Raw genomic sequence first — 20,661 nt, forward strand, 5'->3', positions numbered from 1 at the left:
TTAAAGGGTTAGTGCAGTGACGTCACGTGCGGGTGTTGTCGCTGGCGGCTGGTTTTAAAGAGAGAGATTACAAGAGGGAACAGGCGTTGTCGTCCGACGTCTGTGAGCCTCATTCTCAAGACGAAGGAACCAGAGCGTGAGAGTGGGCGCGCGGGGAGGAAAGAAAAGAAATAGAAGCAGAAAAAAGGGGGAAAAAAGGAAAAAAAAAGCAGGGGGGAGCCAGGGCCGTACCAAGACACAACAAAGGGGGGGGGTGAAAGAAAAAGAAAGAGAAAAATGAAATCTTTAAGAAATACGGGGGCTTGGGAGCGTGTTGGGGATGCGAAAGGTTAGGAGGTATTCAGGGGAGTCGTTGGCGGCATGTTTTTGAGGCATTAGAACGGCCGGTCAAGCAATAGGTCGAGTAATTTTGAAATAGTTAAGGTGGCGACGAGGAGTCTGCGGTGCAATGTGTGGGGTGACTGAAAGGCGGCGGCATGGTCTTTCAAGGGGCACTGCCCCACGCGCTTAACGTAGGTGTCGTTACGGCGGCATCCAGAAAGCGATACTCCGGGTTGAGGCGCCGAAAAAGGCATATTGACTTCGGAATGTGTTGTCGAGGGGGTTTAAAAAAAAAAGACTAAAAAAGGGGGCAGGGGGAAGGGGGGGGGGCGAAATCGGTATAGCAAACAGGAGGGTGACGCGTGCAGAAGCGGGCGCGGGAAGTGTACATGGAAGAAGGGGATCGTACACTTGGTGTAGACGTAAAATCCTGAAAGAGTACATTAAATTGAGTAGTAGGCAGGAAATTTTTTTTCCCTTTTCTCCCCCTCTCCCTTTTTTTCCTCCGAAATGAAAGAGTAGGTGAGGTTAAGAATTAAAGTTGGCTGGTGGCCTAATGTGTTTTGTGTATTGGTTGATGATATGAGAGTTTCAGATTTAAGTTACAGCTTTTAAAGATTCTAAGTTGCCGCGTGCCAAATTAATTCCTGTCGGGTGTAGGCAATTAAACTTGTGTATGAGGTATGATTCCGTGTACTTCCTTTCGCGAGGGGAACGGAAATTTGTTTGTAGTATATAGAGCCTTGCTTTGTCAAACATATGTCCATGTTCATTAAAGTGGCTGGCTACTGCTTTGGGTAAATTGTGTTTTGTGTCCGCGCGGTGACCATTGAGTCTTGTATTGATTTGTTGTCCGGTCTCACCTATGTATTGTTTGCTACAAGCGGCGCATTCTAGACAGTAGACTACATTGCTTGATGTGCAGGTGAAAGCCGAAGTTACCTTGTGTGTGTAATTCGACGCTGTACTTTTTACTGTAGTAGTGGATTGAATGTGTTTGTATGTAGAGCACCTGGGGCGACCACAGGGATTGGTTCCCAACTTCTTCTTTTTCTGTAGTTTGGCGTGCACAAGAACATCTTTAAAATTAGTGTTGCGTCTGTAGGCTACTCTGGGAGGGTCGGGAAAAATCTTCTTAAGTTTCTGGTTGCTGGTGAGAATCGGGTAGTATTTACTTAGGATGTTATTCACGTTTGGGAGTGCGTTTGAGAATTTAGTAGTAAGAAGAGGGGTTGTTGTTCTTGTGATCTTCGGGCGGGGCTTGAGGACCTCGGCTCGATCAAGTTTGGTTGCAGCGATGTAAGCTGTTTGAAGGTCACTGTTTGGGTGGTTCCTGTTTGATAGCGTTTCTATAAGGTGATCGAGTCTATCTATGTAGTCTTGGTTTTCAACGCAAATGCGACGTAGTCGTGTGGCTTGGCCTTTAAAGATGCCTTGTTTTCAATGTCTGGGATGGTGGCTGGTATATTCTAGGTACTGTTGTTTGTCGAAAGGTTTCCTATACAGCGTTGTCTTTAGTTCACCATTGTCAATGTATATTGTTGTGTCCAGAAGGTTTATGCGCTCAGTTGAGGATTCTGATGTGAATTTTATTGTTGGGTGAACAGAATTTAGAAAGGATACATATTTATCTAGACTGTCTTGGCCATGTCCCCAGATTATGAGTATGTCGTCTATGTATCGTAGGTATGTGTGGGGCTTGGTAGTGCAGCGCGATAGGAAATCTGTTTCTAGAATCCCCATAAATATGTTCGCGTAGGTTGGTGCAAAAGGCGTACCCATGCTTGTACCATGTATCTGTAGGTAGTAACTCTCTTCAAATTCGAAGTAGTTATGTGTGAGAACTAATTCAAGGAGAGACAGGTAAACTTCAGTAGAGTGTTGTGCACTGTGTTTAGACAGCGTTTGTTTTATCGAAGATAAACCATCAGGGATTGGAATGTTGGTGTACAGCGCCGTGACGTCTAGTGTTGCGAGAATTGTGTTGTGGGGTAGTGTGCTTTTAGTATTAATGTCTTCTATAATTCTCAGCAGGTGGGGCGTATCTTGTACAAATGACGGAAGTGTTTTCGGCAAGTTACCAAGGTAGTGGTTAAGGAATGTGGAGATGCTCTCTGTCGGGGTGTTGTTGTTTGATACTATCGGACGGCCTGGGATAATAGCAGTGTATAGTTCAGCGGATGGAATTTTATGAATTTTCGGAAGGAGGTAAAAACGTCCGGCAGTTTTGTTGCTTGGTTTAAGAAATTTGTATTCTGATGGTGTTATCAATTCATCAGCCAAAAGTGATTTCAGCCTGTTGGTAATTGTCACTGTATAGGACAATGTCGGATCGTTATCTAGTTTGCGGTAATGTTCTGGGTTGTTTAGTTGTCTGTAAGCCTCGTGCTTGTATTTTTCTATTGGCCAAATAACTATACTTCCACCCTTATCTGCTTCCTTAATAACAATGTCATTCCGGCAGCTCAGATTTGAAATGATATGACTCTCCGACGCAGTTATGTTTTTAGGTCGCTTAGATGTCTTGGATTGGCTTATAATTTCTTTAGTGATAGTTTTAAGGTATATGTCAAGTTCTATGGCTTGTTCTGGTTCGGGAGTCCAAGTGGATTGGGCTCTAAGTGGTGTCGTCCCGGTGTCTGGTGTGTCTGCAAAAAAGTGTCGGATACGCATTCGTCGGGAGAATTCTGAGAGGACCTTGTGAAGCTCGAATTCATTTATTGTGTTGTTCGTGGGGCAAAAGTTTAAGCCCTTGCTGAGTACGGCTATTTCTTTTTGACTTAATGTTTTAGAAATGTCTATAACATTGGAGCGGTTTAGTTCTGTGGAAATTTCCTTACTGTCTGGTCCTTCTAAGCTCGAGGTCCCTCTTGTCTGGGTGTGGTGGCTGTTTGGCTGGAAGGTTGTTTTTTGATTAAAATTTGCTTTTTTCCTTTGTTTTTGAACCAATTTTCTAGATTGTTTTTCGCCGTAATGTTCTAAATCTCTCTTCTCATCTGGTGTCAGGGTTATGTTCCTAAGTCTGTGGTTAAAAGTTTCGATTTGCTCTTCGCAGTGTTCTTTGAGGATATTCAAAAGTGAAAGTGAGGCATTATGTAATGTTGTTTGCCAGTTTGCGCGATGGTGTGGTGGGAGTGTTCCTAGAGCTGGTACAGCCTTGAGTGTTAGGCCTTTAGGAATTATATTTTTCTCGGTGCAGCTTGTGTAGGTTTTCTTTTCTTTCCTCCCCGCGCGCCCACTCTCACGCTCTGGTCCCTTCGTCTTGAGAATGAGGCTCACAGACGTCGGACGACAACGCCTGTTCCCTCTTGTAATCTCTCTCTTTAAAACCAGCCGCCAGCGACAACACCCGCACGTGACGTCACTGCACTAACCCTTTAAAACTAACACGCCGAGGATGACGAGGCCGCCTTTGACGAAGATAGGTCCACCTATCGAAACGTTGGCCAGCCTGTCTGAGGCACTTCAACCCTGTTTTAAAAAAGTTTATACCACAGTGTGCCATTCCATCTGCCAGCCCCTTTCTTGTTTTTGTGCTATGCGGGGAATTCGTACTGAGCATGGTGCAGCCTCTGTCTTTCCTTCCAGTTTTACGCATGTTTTAAGCCTGTGGACATAACACTCTAAAAACGCGTCGCGGTAATGCAAAAGAACTCAGTTTTGAAACTTTAAATGTAATAAAGTCAGAACTTCAAACGAGCTTACAGGTAGGCAAATTACTTCGCCTGACATTAACCAGCTTACCAAACCTGTTGTTACAGATGCTTAGATATGAAGTGCTGGTTCTCTCTTCATGGAAATATTCAGTGATACGCACATAATAAAGCGCATATTGGTAATTAATTGATGTTTAAAGAATTCTAACAACTTTTGGCTTCCACCACAGTGCCCCATATCTATTTTTAATGCCTAAATTTTATACGAACAGGAACTTTTCTAACTATGAGCAAATGCGTCTTTATACCTTCCCCCCAGTCATGACTTGCATTTATTCATTAAAATTGTTAGACAAAGAGTCAGCAAAAGAAAAACCACGACGTCTAAACACCCACCGGATGGCAATCACACTCAGTCACGTATTGTACGTACTACAAGAATTTACAGTCTTGCAAAGTTAGCAGAAACTGTCTACCACCCTTTTAAAAACGTCCTATAAGAGTAGACTTTATGTGATGCAATACAATCAGCTACAAATTCACTCAGCGCCCTTATTGCACAGTAACATATGTGAATTCGATTATAACATGAATTATGTGTGATGATTTAGCCCTTGTGTATTGCTAGCTCACTGCGTTCAGTAGTAAGTTAACAGCACGATAATTAAGCGAAGAAAAGGAAAAAAGGAACCAATTTGTTCTCTATTAAATTTCTAAATTGTTGATAATTAGGAACAAGAGTGGACTAAAAGGCAAACTGTCACATGTGCGAGCGAAATCCGCACCTTCTCCGTCACGCGTCCGTTGATTTACCTATTACGGTATTGTGCGCCGATCCCCCTGTCCACTTTATTAGCCAATTATGTACTCGCGAAAAATTAGCCGTGTAAGCTTTAACCAGCGCCACTTTTTACCTGCGAGCGGCTGTGGATCATCCATTTAATGGCGGGCTTCACGTGGCACACGAGCTTCGCAGTTGGTAAATGGCCCATTAACCTAGGTGTGTTATGTGATCACACATCAAAGCGCTAACGATACAGTAAGCAAGAAAAACAAGAACATCTGTGCCCCGGTAGGAATGAGCCGATCAGGCCTATCAATTGTTAATGTGAAAGCTTCAAGTGGCTCAAGGGTGGACAATCTGGTGTCATGCGCTATAGTAAAATTGACCGTCCGGCGTTATGACACCAAATTTAAATGGCCCCAAGAACTGATGGGAGTCAAACCCGGAACCTTTGTTGCTAATTAAGGTCAGCTTAATTACGGCACTTCAACCCACGACCTTTCGTGGGTCCGAAACGGCACCAAAATTATTGGTGCCACCACGGACGGTCGAACCCACAAATATAGGTGGGAATGGGACCCACAACTTTTGGTGTTAAGGGAAAGTAAATTAAAGCACTGGAACCCACGAACTTTGACGGGAAGAAAACTAATAATAGGATGTAGCAATCATTCGACTGAGAATGTCAGGTAGGCGCAATTTCGCGCATATATGATGAGCGCGCAAGCTTTCGCCTTCATCCTCTTCAGCATATGCTAAAAAAATTGTCGCTCAATCCCATTAGACAAGCATGCGCATGTGCACAATAAAAAAGGCGAAGCTGCAGACTTCCGAAGTATATCTCTGAGGAAACGGATTCATGGTTATCGCACTGTTATGGCCGTAGTCTTCCCTGAAAAAAGAAAGACAACCTTGTTTATATTCGACAAACATAGCACCACGATTGTACTTATAGTATAATAAACTTCAAATTATGTGTTCATTCTATTTGTCACACGGTAATATGCGCATCGATGCCCTCCGAAGCATTACAAGTTTGTTTGGCAACCATGCGCAATGCAGTCTGATCAGTAGACCATAAATAAACTCCTTTAGGGGAAACACGGAAGGGCGGAAAAGAACAAGGGGAGTGACATGGTGCTCTCTTTGTTCCTCTCCGTCCTTCCTTGTTTGCGCTAAGTGATCATATTTATGGTCTACGTAGCAATATGAACCCACTAGCTTAGCAACATGTGCTTCTGGAATTAGAAAGCTACCTGGTTATTCAACTGTTTTCATCCACTTTGCACTTTATTTTTCTTGCTTCTCGTTCGCTGGCAGTCACATAAATGTGCCTGGGTACTTGGACTCCGCACAGGAAGCAGAGAGCCAGGCACTCCACATTCATCTCACCTTATGTACTGTCAGTCGCGTTTTCGTCTCGCAGGTAGTGCTGTGGCAGGCGCCAGAATCGAAAGCTCACTAGGAAAGCAGTCGGAGATGTGAATACGCGCATGGTAGTGCCCTAGAAGATGAAATTGCTCTTATTATTCAGATTTACCTGTGCTATTAAAGCAACTTTCATGCTACCTGCTCCTGCTGTAACTGAGGGTACGAAAATAAGACAAAGTAGAGGAATAAAACAAACAACCAACCAAATGGAGCTAGACCACTTTCTTGCTATGGGCAAACTGGGATTGCTTAATGGTGCCAAACTGCACAACTGCAAACGCAAATCTGTCAACTGCGCAAAATTAACACAATCATTTCCGTCGGTCAATCACAGCTAACAAATATCTCGAAAACAAAACTAGACTTCTCTGTGCCCTTTAAATCGCTGAGTACTCAACAAGCGAGAACAGAGTAATTTTACCGGGCCTCTCTAAGAAGAAAAACGCAAAGTATAGGCTGTAAGGCGGTGAGGCGAGTGTTTTGTGAACGATGGGAGTATTCGCTGAAATACGCTGAAGATGAATGATGTCACTACAGACAGTGTCGCATAGCATAAGGCAATGTGGACAAATGCTAGTGCCTCAACACTCGTTACGGCTCATATTTAGTATACGTTGACACTTCTGCTCTGCTGAATGACTCATGTTGTCCGACTGCATGTGTATTGGCTCTTTAAAAAGGGGAACTGATAACGCAAGTAATTGTCCGTAATATTTGTGTTTTTCACACGTATACCTTCTTGACCCTTTGAATTGCATGTACTAATTGATGCATCTCCTATAAATTATTTTGGGACTCTTGGTACTACCATGAAGCGAAAAAAATCTAATCAAGGTTGCTCTCTAGATTTAATCTGTTTTTCCTGATGCGTAAATGCAGAGGCGAATATCCAGACCCTTGATACCAATGTGACCAACCAGCTAGGCTTGCTGAGCTTCAGCGTCCTTCTGGGCCTGATGCTCTCAGCGTTTCGCCAAGAGCAGAACGTGGTGCTAAACGTATTCGTCAGCTTGAGCAACGCCCTGGTTACCGCGACGCACATGCTCATGTGGCTCGCGCCCGTCGGACTCTGTTCGATAACTATGGGACTTGTGCTCCGAGCTAAAGATCTGCAGGTAAGTGCCAATGTTTTGGTGTTGTTCAGTTTTGTTTGTCTGCTTACCTTGTCACGTTTATATAAACATTTCCCTCATTTTACGTAAGGTAATCAAGGCCTACTTGGAAATTTTAACTTTAATCGCCATGAGTGCTGTTACCTTAGAGTATTATAAAGACTGGGCTCAGCTGAATTCGAACACTGAAAATTAATTATGAGCTTTGTCTACCGAAAGAACAACGAGCTGGGCCTGTTTTCCTTAGCATTTGTCTTCGAATAAATCACACATTGTCTCATAGTGCTCGAGCAGAGATAACGGACTATGCCTCCATAATCATTCGATGAATGGGTTGTTTTATGCTAAAAAAAGAAACAAAGGATAAAGAAAGCTATTCTTGCAGATGAAAAAAAAACGGCATTTTGAGCGTTCAGGTTAGGCTGTCTCTGGTATTTTTTGCAGCCTAATGAAAGTAGAAATTATAACTAAAATTTTATGATTTCAAACTTGGCGTCAGGACGTAAGTAACAATCATTAAAGGCTCCGTTGAAAATATTAACCGCGTCGAACACTAACTTCAGTGTGGTGCTTTGTTCGTGAAGTTGAATACAGGAAGTTTTTAAAAACAGCAGACTTGCCAGAGGACTTGTGCACTAAAGCAAATAAAAACTAATAATTTTGAGGCATTTATTGCAAGTTGAGAAAACCTGTCAAAGTACTAAGCAGGCGGTTAATTGATTTGTTACATATTTTAGTTCAGTCATGACGATAATAAGATCTCGAAAAGTCCTGAATGCTTCAATGGTGACTAGAAAAAAAAAGATAGGGCCTATATATTCTTTTCAAAAATTTCGCTTTTTTTCGCAACATGTTTATTAGCTGGTTTCATTATAATGTCAAGTGCGGTCTTCTCAGTAGGCCCTCAGCAAATTAACTGATGCCATTATTATTCAACCAGGAAAGTGATGTGGATTTGTTGGTAGTTCTTGATGCTCTGTATGCACGCTTTATGCGTGTACTCGGATATATGAATCCCTAAACAACAAACAGGGTTCCATTGAGTAACGCTTTTGTGTTGTTTAGAAGTGCCATATTTATGCCATGTTTATGAGCTCACATGACTTGCGGCCTAGCAAGAACGACGCACACAGATTGCGAAAGAACTATAACATGTCATACAAGGTATACCATGAGCCGATATTCCTGTTCTTTAAGAAATGAGGACACTCATGGTGTCCTCATGCACGAAAATCCAGATGTAGGCATGTGTGCCGTGTGAATAGTTAACTGGGAGTTGCCCCCAACTACCACAACACTGCGCTAAAGACGAACACAAAGAAACGATATGTCGCTGAACTAACTTTCAACTAAAGTTTAATCAAGAAAAACACCAATGAAGTTGCGAAAATTGGCTTTCTGTTTTTTTCTCTCCCACTACCATCATAGGTATGAATCCTAATCATGTCATTCGTGAGACTATCGTGGTTTCTCACAGTTATTCCGTTGAAAACAAATGTGGAAGTCAAAACTCTATATTTCACTACGAAATGAAGAGTTGCGTGGCCCTCGATCTTGACGGTTTGAGACGCTGCGAAAGCAGATTGTTTTTTATTCCCTACATTTGCTAAATACCTTATCTTTTTACGAATCAGTTTGTTATCACCACATGGCCGGATAAAAGTTTTATGGCATACATTTCTTTTTCTAAAAAAATCACCGATTACGATACTCCCTAAAGCCCCATATGAGCGTAGTTCTACAGTTGCTTTAATTTCGCGGTGTATTAAGGCAAAGATTTAGAAAGCGACACGAAGAAGAGTCGGCAACCGTCAAAAATCTCATCTGCGGATCGAGCGCGTCGGTTTTGATACATACTTCGTCGAAGATTCCAGTGTAGTCGCTGGTGCCCCTTGATTTCCAGAAATTACTTCACAATTCGCCTCGCGCCTACAATCACCTTGCAGAATAATCGCAAACCACGACAATCGAAACAAGCGCGAACGAGACCAAGTAAACCAAACAAGCGCGAGAAAGGACTGCAACGATCAGGCGAAAGTACGAAACCAGCGGTCCGGCTGAGACTAGATTCGAGTACGGATCGACCTCTCGGCTGGGTCCGCACGTCACTGAAAGGGCTGCTCTCATTGGCGTCGGCAGTTCACGGCTCGCGTCTTTCATCTGCCGCTCTGTGTTCTGCTTTTTCATCTTTTGCTCTTCTGCTCGTTCGATCGGTTACACTGACGCCGCCAACGTGAACACTGGCCGCAAGCACGTGCCATAAAGAGGTGCGCTCTAAAAAAGCTTTATTTGGGAGCCTGCACGCCATCCTTTTTCTTTGTGTTCGTCTGAGGCGCTGTTTCTTCATCTTCCCGCACGACTTGTGCAGCCACCCTTAATTGCGCGATGAAGTGCGCTTGCCTAAAATACTTACCTTCTTCATGCGAAGGAAATCTAGCATAAATCTTGCCGTGCAACGACAACCACTCATCGGAAACTACTTTGCATACGGTATTTATGTGTTTGCACAATCGATCAATAGCGCATCGCCATGTGTCACCAAGACATGCCATTTGAGCGTGAAAATACGATTTATAAAATCGGTCTTTCCTGCATTATACTTTTGTCTTTTATCACTTGTCCTTTTGTTCGCGGAAACAGACGTATCCCACCAACAGAGGCCGCTTGAGCTTATTGGGCTGGGAAAAATTTATACCAAACTTTCTCGCACAGCTTTCTTTTCAAATTATCTAATGAGCGTTACTTTTACGGAATGATCGCTGCCTTCGCCTCGAAGTTGGTACGAGTAGCAGCTGCAGACTTGGCAATTTTGAATTTTCATTTTCATTAATAAATTGGTTTATCTACTTACTCGTCATGCCACACATTCTAGGGCTATTAAAGGAGTGGATTGCATCTTTACATCACAATGTTTTTCAAGATTAGGAATGAGGAAAGAGGAGCTTGTCCAATGGAGTATGTTACAAGATACTATCAGTCCTCTTTAGTTTCGCTTAACCATTCTTCAGAGCTATGTGGGCAATGGTGTGACTTAGCGTAATCTGGTATGTCTTGTTTAGGTTTTCTGCCCTCCAAGACGCAAATGTGCAATTACACTACTTGCTCAATCTACTACTCTGGCATCAACTTTGCTACACGGTTTGCTATCTCCCCATAATATACATGTAAGCATTCCGAATTGTCATGCATTGACCGTGTATCACCTCAATATCACCGATATAGTAAAAATCACTTTGTAGTTTTCAATAAAGCAATACGCCACATATAACTGGACTATAAAAAGAAGAGTCGCGGCTATTTCAATGCACGTCCTCCGAACGATTGGACGAATGCTTTGAATCTACAAAACTTAGTTTTCAGTGTGAAGTTTACTTTACTTAACACAAACAAGCCTAGCGCAGTTTTATGAGAAGCTTTGCCATGTTACAGTCTACGCTTAGGCGATTAGCAATAAAGCAGTCAGTGTCATTTGTAAAGCATACGGTTTTCGTCTCAAAATAAAATTGCATTGTAAAGCCATGTAGGCATTCCTGAAAAATGAAATGGATCTGCTATAGCTTAGTGCATTGTACAAGGTGACATGCTACACGATTTCACTTTAAATTCATCTTATTAATATATGATAATAGTTAGCCTGGAAAAACCTCACCGAACTTATTGAGTTAAAGCACGCAAACTTACCTCCAGTCATTGGAAATGCCGCCAGTGTAGTCCTATTGTCCAAATATTTTCTCCAAAATCGTAGCAGTAAAGCTTGCGTATAATTTTGTATTTTACCGTCCTGATACAGGCCACGAGAATAACACAATATTAAAATTATCAGTAAGCAGAGACGTTATTAAATAAAGGGAAGAGCTATGACATGTAACTAATGTGTTAGTCGTCACCAAAGTTAAAGTGCTAAATATTTCGTTCAGCGCATCAGCGCACTAACGATGGGGTACTGCATTTCATTCGCAATAAACAAGAGAAAGGTTTTATCTAACGCGTTTAAGAACAGCCCAAAAGATGTATGAGTGATTCTTAAGCACAGACGCGAATGTAACATTGAAGTATAGTTGTTACGACTGCTTCAGCGCTTCATTATATATGCTATCCATAGATTTCAGCACGCACAACCCCAGCGGTGTGTGCAGGATCAGTTTGGTGACATGGAGGTGATAGCTTTTTTTTGCAAGAGCTTATGATAGTGATGAAACCCCGGTACACGTGAATTTGTTTCAATATTCGTGCAAACGATGTATGTGTCCCTTAATGTAACCTATGCCGGTACAGGAACCAGCAGTCAGTAACTCACCTTTTTTAAAACTTTTCTGCTGAAGTACAGAAAGAAAATTTCACTTTTTTATTAGTTGCCGAGACATCGGGTTTGGCGTAATTACGTATTCTCTTATTTTGTAACAAAGAGGGGTCGCAAACACTCTTGATAATGTTTTGGGAACACCTGTTATCAAACGTAAAAAAAAGGCAATTATATCACGGTACCACCATTACTGGTACGACTATGTCTCTTTTAGTTGCGTAGATATGGGTACACTGAGTTCATTATGCATTTCACATAGGATTTGTGACAACATCGAAATCTGAGAACACAGGGTGTCCCAACTAAGGTTAACCAAGCTGCTAAAAAAAGAAAATTTAAGCAAAACACGCTGCAAGATACGACTTTAGAACCTACGCTATTCGGTCGTTAAAGCTACTGCAACAGAAAACTGTAGCTCTCAGAATTGCATCTTGCGCCGTGTTTCATTATCTTTTTTTAACAGCTTAACTTACGTTAGCTGCAACACACGGTATAGAGCTTCAGCGAGTTGAATTCTAGCGACAATGCTTTTGTCGATTTGGATGCATCGTTTTTAGGACGTGCATTTTTTTTCTCAGCACGAACAGCGATTTCTCCGGTAATTCATTTACTCGCTGCGCTCTCCGCATTTCTGACTGTATATCACTTATGTTTGGACTCAGGTCCTCGTGGGTGACCTATTCATGTATCTACTGACATTCTTGGCGGCGATCGCTCTGCACGGCCTCGTTGTGCTACCGGCACTCTACTTGGTGCTTACGCGGAAACGACTGGGTCCATTATTTCGAAACATGGTCCAACCTATCTCTATGGCGTATGGTCTGTCATCCAGGTAAGTGTTGTCTAGGTTCTTAAAGAAGTATACCGATTCATTTCTGAATAGGAAAAAAAAGCAGAAGTCAGTGCGTTTGGCCTAACAGCATTTCGTACCCTACATTATTCACTTATTATCAATAAGCATACACTCGATCATTTACAGTTCAAGCTGTAGGTATTGTCTACAATACCAGGGTACTGTCGCTAATAAGAACTGTTTGATGTTTAGGGAATATCTTCCTCAGAAGTCGAAAAACCTACAATCCTGCTATCGCATAAGCATGGAACGCAGCTTTGCCTAGTTGCATATTGTCGCGTACAGATTGCATAACTGTAGATTATTATTCAATTTCCACGATGAAGACCAAAAACCGAGCATTTTAGACAGTCGACCTGCGTAGACTCATAGCGTCGAGAGAAATTTTGTATTTTGTGAAATAGTCATGTTTTTTTGCTAGCATTGCTGGAAGCTTACTACGCTTATATGACTCCCCTATGCAAGCTAGGCTTGTATAGTCGCTATTGCCCAGATAAGCCTCATGTGCGAAAAAGTGATTTCAATTAGCCACTTTAAGCCTCTTACATCAGCAAGACTGATACCAATGCGGTTCTCGTGATTTGCTTCTATAATCCTACTTGCGAGATGAGAGTGCGCGGAGGAGCTGGCAAGAAAGTGGAACTCGTGATAGAATGCCCTAACCTTTATAAATGTAGCATCTAGAGTCCCATGCATTTCGTATGACACATCATCTGATTTACCACGGTTCGCACAGCTACCATTTGCCATGACGTATAGCACACGAGTCTAAATTATGTGGATTCCTTTCATGAATGATTGATCTCACTGATCATATGCAGCAATACCAAATATTAGTAGTGGTGAGATGGAATCGATGAGGAACTATTTACCACATTTTACCAATGTGTCGTAAGCATTTTGAAATGAACATGTAGAACCAAATCATCGAAGCACATAAGTTTTTCCAAATACCAGTCATGCTATGAATTCCGCCTTCATGTGCGCTCAATAGTTCATAAGGCTTCGCATAGCTTACATGTGCTGTCGAAATGTCGAAACTATTTCCCTCCAGACATACTTATGAATTTTTATCACACAATTATTCACTCTCACGTTGATTACTGCGTCGCGATCTGGCGTTGCACATACAAAACTCATGTGTCACAGGTGTTTACACACACACACAAAAGATATTGGCATTATTGTACGCCACAATGCGCGTATTAGGGTGAATATGTATTGAAAACCCCGAATATCCTCAACATTTGTAATTCGACTACATGCAACATGGTCTCCGTCATGCATCGAATAGTTAATGAAAAACTAACCTTTACAACAGTCTCGCTCAGCCCCTCACTTCTCACTCTTGGGAACGCATCTCTCTGTCGCTTTTATTTCCTAAGGTAAATACTAATTATGGTCGTCCTATATGGTAGTTCACAAGTACCTCAGTTTGGAATAGGCTTGACAGTAACCTAACCACTCTGAGAACATTGCACACGTTTCTAAAAAAATTAATGCAATCACTTGACAATGCGTAGCACGGTGCATTCTAAATTTTTTTTCTGTGCAGGTGATTTCAATGATTTGAAAAAGAAAATTGTTAGAAAAATTATAACTTTTGCGTGCAATTTTCCCTATTACTGTATTTGTTTGTTTTACTTGTTTCAGCTACTGCTTCTTTTACTTGTTTCAGTCCTATGCGATTTCGCCGTATAAAAAGGCAGCTGTCATAGAAGTTTCTTTCCGCATTAACAATCGGTAGGAACCGTTTAAGAAATTTGTTCGGTCCCGAAACATGTACATTCTAACTGCATGTAATATTTACGTTAACTAAACCAAACCTCATTAAACCTCTAATAGAGCACTAAGCTATGAGAGATAGCGGGTAATATTAGAGCACATCTTGTAACCCAACAAATAAGAGGGGTAGTTACTGTAATATAATAATTTTACCTGACAATGACACATACCTTGTCTAGCATTGTCAAAGATTTAGGTTGCCCGAACTCACGCTCGACAATCTAGAAAATGTGGCTTGGATTTTTCTGTCCACCAATAAACAACCGCTAAAGCCACATGAACTATCACCCTTTAATATTCTTTGTTCAATATTCACGCGGTTGTCGCCTTTTCCAGGGAAATATGATTACTAAAAGTTTCTCCTGCCAAGTGCACATATCCAAGGACGCAGAATATTAACCATCTCACTGTATGTAAAGCAGATGAGACGTTTCATACTTTTTCCTTATGGAAAATTTGACATGTGACACATGTCGGCCTATGTAGACATTTATTATTTTATGACAAATTTACACTTGTTTTTTTCACTGTGCTTGGTAGTTTGCATTCCGAAGCAATCAGTAATCAGTATCTGAAGTCGCAGCCAAGCGGAAATATTGTCATCAAGCACCCGTAGGATGATAATACATGTGGTGTTCATAAAGACACGCAAAAAAATAGAAATCACCGACGTTCACTATGCTCCCTAATGCCAAAGTTGAGCGCAGCTGTATACCTGTTTTCATTTCGGGATATATTGGATGACGTGGGTAATCCGCCTCGAGCGGCACGTTACAAATAGAGCTAAGTACGCCGCAACTGCATCGCAAATCAGGAGTTCACGACCGCAAGCGCGTGGGTGACATATGGGCGCGATTCACCGCCGCCGCCGCAGAGAACATCCGCTCATGCAGCGCTCTGATTCAATTCAGATGACGTGCGCTACACTGGCTCCATCTCGTAGCCATCGCCGCCAGAAAGACCCCTCGTGCACGGCACAGTGCTTTTCTTCGCACGCTTTCGCACACCCTCCTCCACCGCTGTCCTCTTAGCACTGCCTTCGCTCTTGCCACTTCCCCCCCCCCCCCCTTGGTCCTCCGCCTTCGCTCTCATTCTTCGCTCTGCTCGTGCGTATATTTGCGAAATAGGACGCCAATGCAGACGCTCGCCACCGGGACGGGCGTGAAAGAGATGCATTTTAATATATGTATAAACAATTTTTTTTATTTATTTATTTCACAATGCTGAGGGCCTATGTGGCCCAAGTAGGAGTGGAATTACAACGAAATGGGAAAAGAACAGCACAGAAATAATTTCCAACAACATTTGCACGACAACATAATACATCGGTTTCACTGGGACGGTATTTATCATACACACACGTAAAAAGAACAGCACATCAATAATTTCCAACAGTACTTGCACAAGAAATAACAGTTTGGCTACGTTGATATTTGAGACAGGTGTAGTTCAAGGGCTTCGTCAAAATTTTCAGCCTGACAAACAAACTGAGGTAGACTGTTCCAGATCGAAACAGTGCGTGGGAAGAAACTCTGCTTAAAAGCCTCTGTTTTGGCAAAAATTGGTTGTATGGAGTGTTTGTGAGTGTTACGTGTTGGTCTTCTTGCGGTGGACTTTAAATATGGGGGTACCGATATATTTATTTTTCAAGACAAAATATTATGCAAGAGTTTTAGTCGACTGATTATTTTCTGCGCGCAGCTAGGTGGGAATGTTATGCGCAATCATGTGCTTAGTTAGAGAATCCAGCCTTTTATATTTATTAAACATAAATCTGATTGCTTTACTTTGCAGGCGTTCTAAGCAGTGTATATCCTTTTTTGTGTGGGGATCCCATACAACGGATGCATACTCCAATTTAGGTCTGACAAGGGCATTGTATGCTTGAAGCTTAACATTCACCGTTGCCTTTGTAAGCTTCCTTTTTAAAAAGCATAGTTTGCGAAAAGCTGTTGCGCAAATTGCAGAGATGTGTGCTCCCCATGTCATATCACTAGAAGGAGTAATCCCTAAATACTTAATAAGTTACTGCTTAATACTTAATAAGTTACTGCTTGAATGTGAGAGCCATGGATAGTGTAAGTGAACACGCTAGGATTAGTTTTCCGCGTTAAAATTAATAACACTGTTTTGTTAACGTTTAGTTCCATGTCCCATTCTGCGCACCAGCATTCAATGTGGCTGAGAGTTCGCTGTAATTGCTTATGATCTTCATGGCAGGTTATTTCTTTAAACGCAATACAATCGTCCGCAAAAAGTATAATAGACACTGAGTCAGGGATTACTTGCACTAAATCATTTACATATATAAGAAATAATATTGGCCCCAAAACACTCCCCCGGGGAAAACCGGATGTAACACTGAGCATCCTAGATACACTAGATTTGATTTCAACAAACTGCTTTCTATTAGTTAAATATGCTTCAACCCATTTGATAAGATATAGCGGCAATCCTAGGTTATCTAATTTTCGATGTAATATACAGTGCGGAACCTTATCAAATGCTTTAGAAAAATCCAACAGAAGTATATCAATTTGCCCAGAACGATCTAGAGCTGCTAAAAAGTCGTGAATAGTTGTTACCAGTTGTGTCGTCGTGGACATTCCCTTCCGAAAGGCGTGTTGGTAAGGAGATAAGACGTTATTATCTGCTAAAAAGCACTGGATATTGTGAGCCACAATATGCTCTAGCAGCTTGCAACGGACAGAAGTTAAAGAAATCGGCCTATAATTAGAAATTATTGACCTATCACCTTTATTAAATATGGGGATTACGCGTGCAATTTTCCAGTCGTCCGGAAGTTCACAACTACGCAAGGATGCATTAAAGACCTTTGCCAAGATATCGCTTATCTGTATAGAATAGCGCTGTAAAAATGTATTTGGGATTTGATCTGGTCCTATACTCTTTCTGGTGCTCAAGTTCCTTAACATAATTAAGACACCTTCCCTTGTGACGATAGGAATGTCCATATCATCAAGCATAGCGGGTTGGGGTACGTAAGCACTTGACGGAGAAAAAACGCTCTGAAAACATATATTAAACGCCTGCGACATTATAAAGCCGTCAGTTTCGAATTTCCCGTTCAGTTTAATTTTATTTACCGTTTCATTGCCTTGACCCAGAAATCTCCAAAATTTAGCAGGATCATCTCTAATGAATGCATGGAGAGTGACTTGATTGTAATAAGTCCGCGCTTCATATACTTTAGTTGCCAAATTTCTTTTCAGTTCATTAAAGTTCTCGGGTGTTACGTCTCTACGCTTTCTAAGTCGCTTGATTCTACGTTTAATATGGATAATCTCCCTAGAGATCCATGGGTTTTTACGGTCCTTACGTACCTTCCGAAATGGGAGATATTGTTCAATTGAGAATAAGACTGCTTTTATAAGTTGTGCCCACAAGGCATTAACATCATCATGTGTAGTGTGGTTTAGTGCAGTGTCTAAGTAATCTGTGATGGATGTGTCATGAGCATGGTCAAAGTCATTAATGCACACTGAATGAGTACTCGAATGCCCTGCGGACCTTCGATAAGACCAAGAAAAAAAACAATAAGCTGTGATCCGACATACCAGGTTCAGTACTAATAACACCATTTAAAAACATATCACATACAAAGAATAAGTCCAAGACAGCACTGTTGCGCGTAGGTTCACAGACAATTTGATCAACGTTCAGAGCTAACATTGTGCCTAAAAAAATATAACTCGATTTAGATTGCCCGTGAACTAATTTTTCCCATTTAATAGCTGTAAGGTTGAAATCACCTGTAATAATCACGTGTCGTGGGTGGTTTAGAAGAAGATGATTGTAAAGTTGTTCGAGAAATGATTCTGACATTTCAGGGGCTTTATAAACAACACAAAGCATAAATGTAACAGCATCAACAGTGACGTTGAGAAACAGGCTTTCGTGATCATTAATCTGGTTTGTCAGACATACATCAATACCAAGTTTAGAAACAACAGCAACTCCTCCGCCACGTGTGCCTCGATCACGCCTGTGTATCTGATAGCCGGGCGGAATAACTTCATCATCGTGTACGCCATCATGCAACCAAGCCTCAGTGATAGCAACCACATGAGGGTCGTAAGTCAAAAGCAATATTTCTAGTTTTTCCTCTTTGTTCGCAATGCTTCTGGCGTTAAAACAGAGCACACGAAGATTCTTAAGAATAGAAATATTTGGGCCGTAGTATTATCCGGATAAGAACGACAAACCTAAGATAAAGGCAACCCATCTCAATCTTTTAGCTCAGGGGCTGTGCTGTTTTTATCGCATTCGCAGCTCAGCGACGGTGCCCACTCTGATCGTTGCGCTGGAAGAAGGGCTCCAGATGGATCCCAGACTGGCAAGGTGCCTTGTGCCTGTCGGCTCTACTGTTAACATGGACGGCACGGCAATTTACTTCACCGTTACACTCATTTTCTTTGCCCAGAAGGAAGGCATGACGCTGAGTCCTCTACAGTATGCCTTCATCGGGTATGTTGATTGGCCTCACGCGAATACATTTATATATCTAAGATGTTTTGTTGATGAATGTATGAAAAGCCGATAATGATAGCATCATTCGTGTATCATTACACCTTGGTTGCCCAACTTGAATTTAAATATATGCTCCATGCATTTATGAGGTTACCTTAGGAAGATCTATGCCGTCAAAGTATAAATTTTTTTCTACAGTAACTTGAACTGCCTAACTTTATGATACCCAGATATTTTTTCATAAACAAGTGTCCCTAAATATGCGTAAATATTTGTTCTCCTGGTCTCCAGAACCCATGCATGTTGAGAGAAGTATTCAAAGGAAAAAAAATAAACAATTAGTTAGCCCTCGTGGAATGGCTTAAGGCACACTACACGGACGTAATCGTTGTGCCAAGTGGAGCTCCGATAGATTAGTGCTGTCCAGCACAATCCTCATAGTCCAGGTTGCCAGATGGGGCTCTACTGTCGACATGTATGGCGGCTGTACGGTCGCCATTATCCGCCATGTTGGCTCTCTGATTGGCTGCTGAGAGCTCACGTGCCTTATAATGTGTGCCGGAAAACGAATATTTCGCGAAATTCAATTTTGCATTTTCATCAAGATGACGAAACTTGACGTGGAGCTGCAAATTTGATTTTGTGGTCCTTGGTAGCTATAGTGTAACGTTAGCGCTTCAAAAGGAAAGTGGGCGGTACGGCGCAGAAGCCCGTGCACTATATCTGCAATTTCGCGAACATGTAGCGGCGGTACAAGATAGCCGCCATGTCAGCTTGCTGATTGGCTGAAAGAATACCCCGGAATACCACGTCGCACGAAGGAACATTTCGTAAACGTCAGTTTTGTGTTGCGTGACGTTGTGCAGGGCCACCATTGCAGAGATTCTCCGCTATAATTTGTGGTGCGACGAGCCGTTCGAATCAGGCTAATAAGCAGCCATATGCAATGGTGGCCGTGAAGCAAGCATATCGCCTCATTTCCCCTGTCGTTTGAGGACATGAGGATCTTTTGTTCCTAGCGCGTGCTTATGGTATTTGCAAAGGTCTCGGCTGGTGCTGTAATTTGTGTTTAGGACGGCACTCCAGCGCCACTCCCGGACCACAGAATAAAGGACAGCCAAATGAGAGATATCCAGAATATACTGCCGTCCTGACCGTATAGATTTATCAGCCTAACGAAGGAAGTGCAGGACCAGCCTGGATTGAACCCTTCTGATTAGTGAATGACGATTTTCAAGCTATTCACGCTGGCGATACCACTGGGAATTCGATCTCACCATACAATTATCTCCTTGGCATTGGCTTTCAAGAGGAGGTCACGGGAAGCTGACCGAGCCCTTCTACCGGCCAACACAGTAATTGCGAGAGCAACTTCGTGAACAGTGTTGGCAGCAGAGATATAGGTCATTCCGATGAAAGCTTTGCTTCCGGCGGACCTCTAGGAGCTGCAAACCGATGGCGATGAACCGCAGAGTGCAATTCCTTCCTCGGCGTGGAATAACCACTGGTACGCTTGCGCCCGAGTCTCTTCCAATCGTTAGCGTAGACTGCAAAAGGTCTACTTAGAAAGCCGGCAGGGGGGGTGGTGCAACTCATTATCCCTCATTTCTTCGAACGCGTATCGCACTTTCAGCCATGGTCGACACCAAAAGAGCAACGCCAAGCAGTCGACGAAGGCAAGTCATAGTCCGCGAAGCAAACGTCGCGCGCGACTCCCACGTGTGTCCGGGGTAGCGCCACCGGCGCGCGTGGCCAGGATCGCGAGCCAACAGCTAAGCCACACCAACGGAATCCAAAGCGGACTATCCCTTCGCCGGTTGCGCTCTTAGCCAAAGACGGGTCCGCTTTGGAAATGATTGACAGATGCGTGACGTTACTGTAATTTGCGGTGCCGCCCCACTGTCACTGATGGCTTGTGACGCAAG

General features: G+C 42.5%; 1 protein-coding gene across 1 annotated transcript in view; it reads left to right on the forward strand.

The window, feature by feature from the left end:
- LOC135896283 (excitatory amino acid transporter-like) overlaps positions 1 to 20,661 on the forward strand; it is a 69,958-nt gene that overhangs the window by 25,283 nt on the left and 24,014 nt on the right. The window contains exons 7-9 of the mRNA XM_065424641.1: positions 7,072 to 7,307; positions 12,270 to 12,439; positions 18,539 to 18,733. Coding sequence (XP_065280713.1) covers positions 7,072 to 7,307; positions 12,270 to 12,439; positions 18,539 to 18,733 — 601 coding nt within the window. The remainder of the gene's footprint in view (positions 1 to 7,071; positions 7,308 to 12,269; positions 12,440 to 18,538; positions 18,734 to 20,661) is intronic.

Source organism: Dermacentor albipictus, chromosome 3 (assembly GCF_038994185.2).
Source record: "Dermacentor albipictus isolate Rhodes 1998 colony chromosome 3, USDA_Dalb.pri_finalv2, whole genome shotgun sequence".
Classification (NCBI taxonomy): Eukaryota; Metazoa; Arthropoda; class Arachnida; order Ixodida; family Ixodidae; genus Dermacentor; species Dermacentor albipictus.